This window comes from Macaca thibetana, chromosome 8 (assembly GCF_024542745.1).
Source record: "Macaca thibetana thibetana isolate TM-01 chromosome 8, ASM2454274v1, whole genome shotgun sequence".
NCBI lineage: Eukaryota > Metazoa > Chordata > Mammalia > Primates > Cercopithecidae > Macaca > Macaca thibetana.
The window spans coordinates 312,069-325,402 of record NC_065585.1 but is presented as its reverse complement, the minus strand read 5'-3'; the positions used below and the strand labels follow the sequence as shown (position 1 = coordinate 325,402).

Here is a 13,334-nt window from a genome sequence, read left to right as displayed (position 1 = left end):
ATACTGAACATTACCAAAAAAAGGGCAACAGAGAAAGTTTCAACAAATCCCAAAGGAATATATCATTGGCAAAATAATTCCTACCCATATTGTTGTTATATTAGAACTATACGATGAAAAGTTACCCTCTCTCCAGAAGAATACAGAAATGGAAACTAAAGTGGAAACAGAACCAAGCCTACCTAAAGAAAACTGCGCATCCTTAATAGACTCATTTTAACAGGAAAGACTAAAATAAATAATCTAAGTATTCAGCAAGAAATCAAATGCAGGCTGTGGCTCATGCCTATAATCCCAGCAATTTGGGAGGCCGAGGCAGGTGGATCACTTGAGGTCCGGAGTTCGAGACCAGCCTGGCCAACATGGTGAAACCCCATCTCTACTGAAAAATACAGAACTTGGGACTGGGTGCAGCGGCTCACGCCTGTAATCCCAGCACTTTGGGAGGCCGAGGCGGGCGGATCACAAGGTCAAGAGATCGAGACCACCCTGGCCAACTTGGTGAAACCCTGTCTCTACTAAAAATACAAAAACTAGCCGGGCATGGTGGTAGGCACCTATAATCCCAGCTACTCAGTAGGCTGAGGCAGGAGAATCTCTGGAAACTGGGAGGCAGAGGTTGCAGTGAGCCGAGATCGTACCACTGCACTCCAGCCTGGCCACAGAGCGAAACTTCCACTCAAAAATAAATAAATAAATAAATACAAAACTTAGCCGGAAATGGTGGTGTGAACCTGTAATCCCAGCAACTTGGGAGGCTGGGGCAGGAAGATCACTTGAATCCAAGAGGTGGAGGTTGCAGTGAGTTCAGATTACATCACTGCACTTTCCAGTCTAGATGACAGAGTGAGACTCTGTCCAAAAACAAAACAAAAACAAAAAAAAGAAAATAAAAGAAATCAGATGCAGAATAAGAAAGTAACTCAAGGAGGGCTGGGTGCCGTGGCTCACGCCTGTAATCCCAGCACTTTGGGAAGCTGAGGCAGGCGGATCGTGAGGTCAGGAGTTTGAGACCAGTCTGACCAACACAGTGAAACCCCGTCTCTACTAAAAATACAAAAAATTAGCTGGGCGTGGTGGTGTGCGCCTGTAATCCCAGCTACTTGGGAGGCTGAGGCAGGAGAATTGCGTGAACTCAGGTGGCGGAGGTAGCAGTGAGCCAAGATCGAGCCCAGTGCGAGACTCCGTCTCAAAAAAAAAAAGAAAGAAAGAAAGAAAGAAAATTCAAGGAAAGAACATGAAAGAAAACAAAACACAATTTAAAGAAACAGAAAGCAATCTCTATGGTCATTCTTTGAAAATGCTAATAAAGTACACAAACACCTGGCAAATCCAATAAAGGGAACAAAAAAAGATGGAAAAGGGGCTGTGCACAGTTGCTCATGCCTGTAATCTCAGCACTTTGGAAGGCCAGGGTGAGTGGATCTCTTGAGCCCAGGAGTTCAAGACCAGCCTGTGCAACATGGCAAAACCCCTCTCTACAAAAAATACAAAAATTAGGCAGGCATGGTGGCATGTGCTTGTAGTTCCAGCTACTTGGGAGGCTGAGGTGGGAGGATCGCTTGAGCCCAGGAGGCAGAAACTGCAGTGAGTCGAGATCATACCACTGCACTCCAGCTGGGGTGACAGAGCCAGAGTCAGAGCCAGGGCCTATCTCAAAAAAAAAAAAGAAAATAGATGGAAAAGTAGAAAAGGAAATGCTACCAAGAACAAAAAAGGAAAGAGTGTATATTTAGGGCAGTTTGATTCTATGCTCCTAGGTTAAAAAAAATAATAATAATTTCAAATAGATTAAAAAAAAAAAAAAAAAAAGAGCAAAAAGCCAGGTATGCTTGGCTCATGCCTGTAATCTCCATACTTTGGGAAGCCAAGACGGGAAGATCGCTTGAGCCCAGGAGTTCAAGCTCAGCCTGGGCAATATACTGAGACCCCATCCCTACAAAAAATTTAAAAAATTAGCAGGGCTTGGTGGCACATGCCTGTAGTCCCAGCTACTCGGGAGGCTGAGGTGAGAGGATCACTTGACCCCGGGAGGCATAGCAATAGTTCTCAGAGTGTGGCTCAGGGACCCTGGGGTTTCATGCATTCAAGTTTGTGTTCACAACACTAAGAGAACACATTAGAAGCATGTGCAGTAGAGTCAGTGACCAGAGAGGGATGTTCTCTCTCAGAGCCCGCTGCTATTCAACATCCTAGCCAACGCAGTAAGTCACAGAAAAAAGAAATGTAAGCTACAAGGATCAGAAGAAAAAAGACAAACTCGTCATTCTTTGAGAATGATAAAAACAATCTACATAGAAAATCCAAGAGTATCAATCCACTGTTGGGATGACAAGAGTTCAACAGCATTGCCACAAACAAGGTCAATACAGAATAATTAATACCACTCCTATTCGTGAGCAATCAGCAACCGAAAACTGACCATTCACAATAGCTACAAAAACTACGCAGTACATTAAGTCTTAAAAAAAGATATGTATGTAATGGACAACATTATAAAACTTTATTGAAGTACCTTAGAAAGGTTTATGCAGAAACAGACCATGTTTCTAAATAGGAGGGCTCAATAATATAAAGATATCAATTCTCTCCAAGTTAAATTTATTCTGTGCAATTACAGTAAGCATTTCAACAGGACATGGTATCTGACAGAAATGACTCCAAATATCACATGAAATAGTAACGATCTAAGATTAGCCAAGGCAGTGTGGATGGGCACAGTGGCTCACGCCTGTAATCCCAGCACTTTGGGAGGCTGAGGCGGGCGCATCACAAGGTCAGGAGATCGAGACCATCCTGGCTGACGTGGTGAAACCCCGTCTCTACTAAAAATACAAAAAAATTAGCCAGGTGTGGTAGCATGCACCTGTAGTCCCAGCTACTCCGGAGGCTGAGGCAGGAGAATGGTGTGAACCCCGAAGGCGGAGCTTGCAGTGAGCCGAGATCACACCACTGCACTCCAGCCTGGGAGACAGAGCAAGACTCTGTTTCGAAAAAAAAAAAAAAAGATTACCTAACGCAATACCAAAAAAATAACTGAAGGAGACAAGGGTGTGCCCTACTAGATATTGAGACTTAGGTTATGGTAATGGAAAGTGAAGTTTAAGTATAGGAAAAAAGATAATGGAAGACATCTATGCATATGTTAATATACCTGCAATATCAATGGCAATGAAGAAGGACAATAAATGGTATTGGCACAACTGGTTTTCCATTGGAAAAGAAAATTAGTTCCCTGCCTTCTATGGCACACAAATATTTCGGGCAGGTTAAAGACTTAAACATTAAAAAAAAAAAAAAAAAAAGGCCGGGTGTGCTGGCTCACGCCTGTAATCCCAGCACTTTGGGAGGCTGAGGTGGGTGGATCACGAGGTCAGGAGTTAAGACCAGCCTAGCCAAGATGGTAAAACCCTGTCTCTACTAAAAATACAAAAATTAGCCAGGTGTGGTGGCGCGCGCCTGCAATCCCAGCTACTCGGGAGGCTGAGGCAGAAGAATCACTTGAACCAGGGAGGTGGAGGTTGCAGTGAGCCAAGACCATGCCACTGCACTCCAGCCTGGGTGATTGAGCAAGACTCTGTCTCAAAAAAATACATAAAAATGTAAATAAGTAAATAAATAATAAAAGCCTACAAAGAAAACGATTGTTTGAGTCCATTAAAAAGGAAAAAAGGCCAGGCATGGTGACTCACATCTGTAATCTCAGTGCTTTGGGAGGCGGAGGTGGGCAGATTGCTTGAGCTCAGGAGTAGGAAACCAGCCTGGGTAACATGGTGAAACCGCAGCTCTACAAAAACTAGCCGACGTGGTGGTGTGAGCCTGTGGTCCCAGGCAAAACCTCAGGTGGCTGAGGTAGAAGGATCGCTTTAGAGTGGGAGATGGAGGCTGCAGTGAGCCAAGATTATGTCACTACACTCCAGCCCCAGCAAGACCCTGCCTCAAAAAAAAAAAAAGGATTCTGTATAACACACCACAAAATTAAAAGTCAAGCAGACAAGCTAGAGAATGAAAGATATTTGCAAACATGTAACAAAGCATAAATATACAGAACATATTTAAAAATTTTTTTAATAAGAAAAATGTCACAATTTTGAACAAATGAACACAGGATAGGACCTGGCAAACCCTGTAGTCCCAGGGGCTACTCAGCAGGCTGAGGCAGGAGGATCACCTGAACCTGGGAGTTCTGGGCTGCAGTGTGCTATGCCAACTGGGTGTCCCCACTAGGTTCGGCATCAATATGGTGACATCGGGGAGCAGGGGACCACCATGTTGCCTAAGGAGGGGTGAACCAGCTCAGGTGGGAAACAGGGCAGGTCCAAACTCCCGTGCTGATCAGTAGTGGGATCACGCCTATGAGTGGCCACTGCACTCCAGCCTGGGCAACATAGTGAGAACCCCCATCTCTAATTTTTTAATTAAAAAAAAAAAAAGTAAAGTAAAACCAGACTCTCCCCATAGATTGGGGAAATATAAAATACTTCATAAAATCAAATGTTGAGGACACCGTAAACTGGTACAGTGACTCTAGAAATATACCTGGCCCTACTTGGTAGAACTGAAACCCTGCAAAACTCTCTGTGGGGAAACCTAACTCAAAGTATGTACTCTCACTGCACTCCAGCCTGGGCCACAGAGCCAGACTCCGTCTCAAAAAAAAAAAAAAAAAAAAAAAGTATGTACTCTATGGAGACTTGCTAAGGCACACAAGAAAAACACAAGAATGTTACCACGTGCCTGTGTAGAAGAAAAAACTTCAGCGTCTATCGGCAAAGTCACAGTGGTGAAAAGTAATGTCAAGGATATAGAGCAGTTATAAGGCTGAGAAAAACTGTCAGCTATAGAATATCCACAGTATAATACATACATAGATTTTTTTTTTTTTTTTGAGACGGAGTCTTGCTCCATCGCCCGGGCTGGAGTGCAGTGGCGCGATCTCGGCTCACTGCAAGCTCTGCCTCTCCAGTTCACGCCATTCTCCTGCCTCAGCCTCCCGAGTAGCTGGGACTACAGGCGCCCGCCACCACGCCCGGTTAATTTTTTTGTATTTTTTAGTAGAGACGGGGTTTCACCGTTAGCCAGGATGGTCTCGATCTCCGGACCTCGTGATCCGCCCGCCTCCGTCTCCCAAAGTGCTGGGACTGCAGGCATGAGCCACCGCACTCGGACATACATATGTAGATTTTTAAGAGACAAAAACAATATTAGGTATGTAGAGATACAAGAAAACGAGACTGGGCGCAGTGGCTCACGCCTGTAATCCCAGCACTTTGGGAGGCTGGGGCGGGCGGATCACTTGAAGTCAGGAGTTCGAGACCAGCCTGGCCAACATGGTTAAACCCCATCTCTACTAAAAACACAAAAATTAGCCGGGCGTGGTGGCGAGCGCCTGCAATCCCAGCTACTCTGGAGGCTGAGACAGGAGAATCGCTTGAACCCGGGAGACGGAGGTTGCATTGAGCCGAGATCGCGCCATTGCACTCCAGCCTGGGCGACAGAGCGAGGCTCCGTCTCAGAAAAAAGAAGAGAGAGAAAGGAAAGAAAGAAAAGAAGGAAAAGAAAGAAAAAAGAAAAAGGGGAACAAAAACCTGGCTGCGGGGAGAAAAGCCTCGGAGCGCTAGAAGCGAGGAGGGTGGGGTGGAGGGAAGGCACCAGCAGAGGGAGCAGCATGGAGGAGCGCGGACGCTAAATGCAGGAGGGGCGGCATCCGCAGAGGGCTGGGAGGACCGAGAGACGCACGACCCCGCCCCTGAAAAGCTGACAGGAGAGGGGCGTGGGAGGGAGCCGGGATGAGGCCTCGGGCCGCTGGGACCTCGGGGTCTGGAGCGCATCGGGACGCAGAAGCCGCCCTGTGCGGCAGGAGTCCAGGGGGTCCCGCGTGGGGCAAGGGAGCTGTGAGGGGCTCGAGGGCGGAAGGAGCCCCATGAGGAGCGACCCTGGGGCTGGGAGAGGGCGGCGAGGCGCGTCCGTACTCAAGGCCTCGTCCTGGGTCTCTGGAACAGGCAGTGCCGCTGATGGCGGGACGGACCCAGGCCCGGAGCACCGCAAGACAACCGGGTACGGGCGCAGCGCGCAGGGAAGGGTCTGCGCCCCGCGCGCCCGCCCCCGCCGGGCTCACACTCACCTCAGCGCCGCGGAGCAGCACCGCCACCCAACCTCGCCCGTTCGGCCCTCCCGCCCCGCCAATCGGAGCCGATCCGGAAATGACGTCAGCCAACTGTCCGGGTCCGCGGTGCCGTCGGGGCCGCTCTGGGAAGCTGGGACGCCGCGTCTCGGCTGCCCACCTCCCTGGCTCGCAGTAAGGCTCCGGGGACCCGCGAATGGCAAAGCCGTAAAGCAGAACGCTGCCACCGGGTGGCAGTCCGAAGCCACGGCCCGGAGGCCTCAGAACTGGGGCGATGGTCAGAGTCGAAAACATATTAGTCTTTCCCTTTTTCTGATAAATTCTCTCCCTAATGAGCCACGAAAGGTGCCACAAACAAGAAAGAACTAGGTCCTTTCCTTTACAGAGAAAGAAACGGGAACCGCACCCTTCCTTGGGGCTAAGAGAGGATGCTTACTGGCCCAAGAAGCCTGTCTTGGGTTTAACCCATGGCCCCTCATCCCTGACTCCTGTAAATGGAGCCCAGTGTCCACTCTGGAGAAAAGGTTTTCGGGTGCCTGAGCTGCTTCTGGATCAAACTTTCCCTGACGGCCGGTCCTTCGGCCAAGCCCTGCATCCACTTTGCCCAGAAGGGAGCAGAAAAGCAGTGACCGCTCATGGCGAAGCTAAGCATCTAGTGCTTTCCCAAGACCCTCTTTCTAGATGCCCCTCCATCCTTCAGGAGGAAACACCGCCCTCCTGGATTCTTTCTCGACCAATCACCTAGGACCCTGGGACCAGCCTTGCGAATGACAGTGTATCTAAACCAGGTCCCCTAGCTACTGGCGGGGGGTGGGGGTCAGGGCTGGAGTGTGAGGACCACATGAGGCCAGGGGCTTGAGAACAGCCTGGCAATAGCGAGAGCCTGTCTAAAATAAACAGGCCCTGCTGGGTCACTGCCTAGGTGTGGTGGGCGCCCAAAGACAGGTGGAGCCATGCCAGCAGGATGAGGAAAGCAAGATCATGAAATGGGGTGTAAGGTTCACTCTAGAAACAGCGTGGACCGTGACAGTCAGGGGCCACCGTGCAGCCACTTAGGAATTGTCATCCCGGAGTGACCATGGAAGCCTAACGTGACCTATTCTCACCTGCCAGGTGCTCTCCAAGTCTATAGGCAGAGCACACCGTGCCTCATTCTGCCTGCTGTAGTTCCACAGGAGTGTTGTTAGGGGCAATAATCTGCAGCTGCTCCATTTGCTGGTGGAACTTCCTTGTGTGAAAGCGCTGATAGGATGCTGTCCTGGGATCTCCTCATTGTGGTTAAGGGACAAGATACCATGGGCTATGGCCAAACAGGAAGCCCCTCCACCTGCCTTGTGACGGCAATTAGCTTACTTGCCCTCCCATTGCAGAGGGGCAGTTCCCTGACACTTCCAACCTGATTCCACTCGCAATCACCACCCTCAGCCTCACTTGTCACTACCAAAGCTAAAAAGAAGGAAGGTATCTGCCCCTGCCAGTAGGGAAAGGCCATGTGCTCAGAATAAGGTAATCAATGCAGCTTTGGGGGCTGTTCCTGGTTAGTTTCTCTGCAGTTTATGGGCTCTGGGTGGATGGGTGAAGGGACCCTTGAGTGCTCTGGGATCCCCATACACGCACTGCATACATTCATCCCTTTGTTCAGCAATACCAGCAGTGACCTAGGACCCCACACTCAATCACCACCTCAACCTCACCTGTCACTATCAGGCTAGAAAATGAGGTAAGGCATGAGGCTCCACCCACAGGAAAAAGCACCCAGAACCCTCCAGTCAGTGACTACTCTCCACCATGGTAGGGTGGGAATGCATACAGGGTGCTCCCAGTCATCTGCAGAACAGAATGGTAAAGGCCAGGCTAGGAATAACTTCCTGGCTGTAGACAGGGTGTCTGTCCCACGTTCCTCCAGGCCCATCCCAAGTTCTCAGTGCAAGACAGACACCTGCAGGCCCGGTATCCCTGGCAGTGACTTTACAAAAACACACTGACATCAGCAGGACTGTACCCAGTATGGAGGGGAACGATGTAGCCATAAGACCGTGGGCAAAGGAACGCCTCAGGTGCTGAGCAAGTTAGCAGTGAGCCGGCAGAGTGAGGGTATGGTCCAGAACACCAGGCTCATGATTGTGTCCTGTTTCCTGTTCCTCAGTTTCGTCATACGTGAAATGAGTGCTTACATCCAAGCACTGCAAGCCATGGTACTGAGTCACCCACCTAAGTGTCTTGGTCCCCTCTGTGGGGAAGCAAGGGTCTTGCCCAGGGTACCTGCACCTCACTTCTAGTTGTAGACTTTTCCTTCAAGCTTCCACCACTCATTGGTGGTCTACTCCAGTAGTCTACCTTCCTCCCAGTACCAACGAGGGGGATCCCACAGAAATCCTCCCAGCAGGGACCCCTCCCTTTGAAACTATGGGGGTGGGCACAGCCTGGTGGCATAAAGACAAACTTTATTGAGGCTCTCAGCACTAGTTCTCTTTCTCCTGCACAGTCTTGGTTCCCCGGAGACGTCCAGTCCGGCGGGCAGCAATGAGACCCACTTTGCGGCCAGCAGGAGCATCTCTGCGGATGGTAGAGGGCTTGCCGATGTGCTGGTGGTTGCCACCTCCGAAAGGATGCTCCACAGGCTGTAGGCAGAGGAAGATGGCTTTAGAATGCGGGTGAGCCCACCTCCTTCAGGAGGGTTGGAGCAAGATCAAACCACCCACTGCTCCTCCCACTGCAGATGTCCCTCCTGCAGGGCCACCTGTGGATGGGACTTGCCTACTCGTGTGGCCATGGTACCTTGAATACCCAATCCTGCATTTCTGCGTTACTTACATTCATGGCCACACCCCGTACTCGTGGCCAGCAGTTCCTCTTTGCCTTATATTTGTGGTAGGCCCGGCCAGCCTTCAAGATGGGTTTGTCAATTCGGCCACCTCCAGCCACCACACCTGTAAGGGAGATCAGGTACCTCAGGGAACCTCTAGTCGGTCAGAGCACCCCCACCTCCTCCCCTCAATCTCCTGTCATGCACCTTCACAATACTACATCCAACTACCCAGCAAAAAGCCCACTCGCCTCCACCCTAGAGAGCCCCTTGCACCCTGTGAGCCGACATCCAGTTTCTTCAATCCACACTGGGCAGTCAAGCCAAGGCCCTCACCTCCATCACCCAGAATGCTGGCTGAGCTCCAAGCGCAGGGAAGCAACCCCCTCACCATGTTTGAGACATCCGACATGTCACTCAACCTGACACAGGACACTTGATTCAGCCTGCCCCATCTCAGCGTTGCTTATTCCAGGAATACAACCTCAGGGCCTCCCCTGTGCGAGGCTGAGTTTGTAACAAGGATTCCAAGATGTTCCCAACAGCACAGCGAGTTAACCGAGACTCAAATCCTCCTTCACTCACTCAGTAGGTGATTTTGAGAAAGTCACAAATCTCTCCCTGCCTTATCTGAAAAGGCTGTTAACCAAGTACAGCAATCAGGAAGCCCAGACTAGAATTCAAGTCCCAAGTGACTTAATCCTAATCTCATTTAACGCCACAATAGCAGCAAGGCAAGTACTATTTTGTTCATTTTACAGTGACGAAAACTGAGACTACACAATAACCTCAAACTTACAAAACCCAAATTTTGAAACAACAGGTAATTCCAGGAACCAAGTCTAGCCACTGGCTGTCCGCCGGCGCTCACAGCCTGTTCACCCAACAGCCCTCAGCATTCAACTACTGCCTGGTACTCACCAACCACAGCTCTGTTAGCTGAGGAGATAACCTTCTTGGAGCCGGAGGGCAGCTTCACACGGGTCTTCTTGGTCTCAGGGTTGTGGGAGATAACGGTGGCATAGTTCCCTGATGCCCGGGCCAGCTTGCCACGGTCTCCAGGCTTCTCCTCCAGGCAGCACACGATCGTACCCTCAGGCATGGTGCCCACAGGGAGCACATTGCCAATGTTGAGCTGGGCTGCAAGGGGAAGCAGCATCAGGCCGTCAGCGCGGTAAGAGGTAATGCGACCCCACTCGCTCTAAGCAGCCCGTGAAGTTGCGAGCACAGCATTCAACATCCAGCCTCCCGGTGCAGCTCTCTGAGTACCCACCGGTGCCCACCGTAGCCACTGGCCTGGCCACGCGGTGGCCCACCCCAACTTTCTGCCTGCGAGGTTCCCACACCGGTTTAAGACGTTAACTCCTCAGACGACACCCAGACCTCCCCACCCCGACCTTCCTTCCCCGCCGCGATGCTAACCCTTCTTGCCGCAATACACAAACTGTCCCGTGTGAATGCCCTCGGCGGCAATGAACAGCTCCGTCCGCTTCTTAAACCGGTACGGATCCCGGAAGACCACCTTGGCGAGCGGCGCGCCGCGGCCCGGGTCGTGGATGATGTCCTGCGGGCAGGGGCGGCGTAAGTGCGGCGTTCCGGCCGGGAGTCCCGTCCCCTCCCGCCACGCCCTGGCCAGCGTTCCGCACCTTCACGATGCCCTTGATGTAGCCGTGCCGCTCGGCGAAATCCACGGCGCGCAGGCGCGCAGCGCCCTTACGGTGCTTCACGTGCGCGCGAAACACAGACCCGGCGCCCTTCCTCTGTCCACGGATCACACGGCCCATGGCGATGGGTCCTGGGGGCGACTCACGGTTAGCGCGTCCGGGCGGCCCCGGCACCCCCGCCAGCCCGGCTTTCCGGGACCCCGCCTCCAAGGCCGCCGCGCGCACCACCCCCTACCCTCTCCGCGGGCGTCCGCACCGCCATCCTCTCAGGAGGGCCGGCCCGCGTCTCAGCGCGCCTCAAGGAGGAGGATGGCGGCGGATACTGCCCATGCCGCAGCGCCGCATGCACGACCTACCAGCTCACTAGCGCGGCCGAAAGAGGAAACGCGGTGTCCGCGAGCCGCCTTATCTTCCGGGGCGGGGCCCAGGGCCGCGACACCTTCCGGGCGCGCCACGGCCAGTCCAGCGCGGTGCACGCCGGGGCTTGTAGTCACCAGTGGCCGCCGGCCCTGCCTACTTTTCCGCCGCTGGGGCCCCCGCGCAGGCGCACCGGGAGACGCGGCGCGCGAGGTCCTGCTGGCGCGGGCTCTGAAGGAGCGAAAGAGTGCTCGGCTTTCACCGGGGTCTCCGGGAGGGCAAGTGTTCTCTGAGTGGTCGAGGAGGCGCCAAGTGGTTGAGTGAACTGTGCAGGGCGTCACAGATCGACCCACTCCGGGCCACGGGGTCTGGGGCTCCCGGCTTTGCCTGGTGAGGGGCTTCCGTGTAGGCGGAGGAGTTCTCGCTGATGCAGAGCAGGAGATGGGCAGGGGAGACGCTTGTACCCCCTCGTGGAACGTCGTGGTTTGCAGGTGGCAGATGACCGTCTCCCTGATGGACGGGCGCTGCTGGACGCGGGGACCTTGTCCACTGCAGGCCCTTGGAGAGGTCGGGCGTCGAGGAGAGGAGCCCGGGGATCCTTGCCGAGGGTGAGGGCCGGCCGGCCCAGGAAGTGGGGAGGGCCAAGCTGGAGGGTCCCGGGGCGAGGAAGAAGGAGCGGGGATGGGCTGGGTCACATGCTGCGGGGAGAACGAATAATAGGAGACTGGACCGTACCCTGACCAAATTCTGTGCGGGAGAGGTGGGTGGGGAAGGAGCAAGAAATGGAAACTGGGAGGGGCAGTGGGGGCCTGAGCTGGAAAGAGTCAGCCCGACTGGGGGTGTCCAGCGGCACATGCTGGGGAGAGGGGCTTCGCGAAATCGGGTCCCTAAGGGGTGGGACCCCGAGGCTGGGGGCGGCGGGTGGTGGGGAAGAGGTTTTTCAGGAGAGAGCCCCTGGCTGAGTGAGCACTGTCGGAGCACAGGCGAAGCCGTGGATGAGGAGGCAGCAAGGAGGTGAAGGCAGGGGTCCCAGTGGGTGGGAGAGGCTTGCAGTCAGGACTGGGAGGTGGGGTATTTCCTAGACCCTGCAGGGGCTCTGGCAGGGTTGACATCGTGAGAAAGAGACAGGAGAGGGTGGAAGGGGTGTCCTGTGGCCGCTGCTGCTCATAGGGGAGAGAAGGGGCTGCTGAAGGAGGCCCTCCCCTAGGGTTGGCAGGGGGATCGAGGAGGTGCTGCCGGGTGGGGACCCAGGAAGCAGCCCAGCCCACAGCAGGGCCAGGGGCTGAGGGGCAGGACTGGACCCCAGGGGCAGGGTGAGGGGTTCTGGGATCAACCCAAAATTGGCCCACAGGCCCAGCGTGTCCCTCACTCCTGAGCAAATCTGCTTCTCTGCAGGAGCAGAAGGACAGTTGGGTGCGGGATAGAGGTGAGAAGAGTGCTTGGACACACAGGCTGTGGGGTTCCCCAAGATGGTCTCACGGGTCTCTGGGATGAGATGCGGCTACCAAGATTCTAGGTGCAGCCAGGAGGCTGACCAGGCCGCTTTAATGCTCGAAGAGACATGGCCCTGCCAGCATCCACCCGACAGTCCTGAGGACTACATGACTAGGCTCAGTCTTGACCTGGCACACAGCAGTGGCTGTGCAGTTCTAGGTCACTTGACAGCCACTCCAGGTGAGGCCGCAAGCACTGGACATGAGGTTTTCCAGCCTTCTGGGGTGGAGCCATCTTTCTTGGGGCCAGGATTAGGCTCTCCCCACACAGCACCTCTGTTTGTGCTACCGACGTCACCCCTAACCTGCTTTTCAAACTTTATTCTTAGAAATTATTTATTTCCAGCCAGGTGTGGTGGCTCATGCCTGTAATCCCAGCACCTTGGGAGACCGAGGCGGGAGGATCACCTGAGGTCAGGAGTTCGAGACCAGCCTGATCAACATGGAGAAACCCCGTCTATACTAAAAATACAAAAGTTAGCTGGGCATGGTGGCAGGCACCTGTAATCCCAGCTACTCAGGAGACTGAGGCAGGAGAATCACTTCAACCCAGGAGGTGGAGGTTGTGGTGAGCCGAGATTGTGCCATTGCACTCCAGCTTGGGAAACAAGAGCAAAACTCCGCCTCAAAAAAAAAAAACATTTTCCTTTTGAAATTGTTCTTCAAATGTTTCTTGTCACATACATGCAGGAGTAATTAGGTATAAACATGAGAAATTGTGATGCTCTGTCTTGCTCAGCTTGGCTCCCCTCCCCCACCAGGATTATCTGCCTGCACCCCCAATCCCCCGCAACAGATGTGTCCTTATCTCCCTGCCCCCCCACCGCACCCCCGTAGCATAATTGTATCCCACATATGGGCACACCATCACATATGGCTAAAATGGGATC

General features: G+C 53.2%; 4 protein-coding genes across 9 annotated transcripts in view; all 4 read right to left on the bottom strand.

Annotated features, from left to right (window-relative positions):
• The window catches only part of ZNF34 (zinc finger protein 34), a 129,082-nt gene that overhangs the window by 8,481 nt on the left and 107,267 nt on the right, over positions 1 to 13,334 (bottom strand). Inside the window, exon 2 of one of the 4 annotated variants that reach the window (XM_050800901.1) lies at positions 6,125 to 6,185. The gene's annotated coding sequence lies outside the window, so the exon portion shown is untranslated. Of the gene's footprint in view, positions 1 to 3,154; positions 3,291 to 3,692; positions 4,007 to 6,124; positions 6,192 to 13,334 lie in introns of those variants that run through there. The other 3 variants (XM_050800904.1, XM_050800903.1, XM_050800902.1) reach the window with 3 other exon arrangements.
• Positions 1 to 13,334, bottom strand: part of ZNF251 (zinc finger protein 251) — a 107,031-nt gene that overhangs the window by 64,342 nt on the left and 29,355 nt on the right. The window lies entirely within an intron of this gene.
• Positions 4,090 to 6,418, bottom strand: LOC126961602 (WAS/WASL-interacting protein family member 3-like). The gene has a single exon (XM_050802133.1). The coding sequence runs from the start codon at positions 6,416 to 6,418 to the stop codon at positions 5,618 to 5,620; it is 801 nt and encodes a 266-aa protein (XP_050658090.1). The 3' UTR covers positions 4,090 to 5,617.
• RPL8 (ribosomal protein L8) lies at positions 8,552 to 11,089 on the bottom strand. 3 transcript variants are annotated; one of them, XM_050800982.1, is made up of 6 exons: positions 10,951 to 11,089; positions 10,577 to 10,725; positions 10,353 to 10,494; positions 9,852 to 10,070; positions 8,939 to 9,054; positions 8,552 to 8,745 (listed from the first exon to the last, which is right to left on the bottom strand). In XM_050800982.1, the coding sequence occupies exons 2-6, from the start codon at positions 10,712 to 10,714 to the stop codon at positions 8,587 to 8,589; spliced, it is 774 nt and encodes a 257-aa protein (XP_050656939.1). In that variant the 5' UTR covers positions 10,715 to 10,725; positions 10,951 to 11,089; the 3' UTR covers positions 8,552 to 8,586. The 3 variants fall into 3 exon arrangements, with proteins under 3 accessions (XP_050656939.1, XP_050656937.1, XP_050656938.1); XM_050800980.1 differs by having other exon boundaries at positions 10,830 to 10,984; XM_050800981.1 differs by having other exon boundaries at positions 10,851 to 10,976.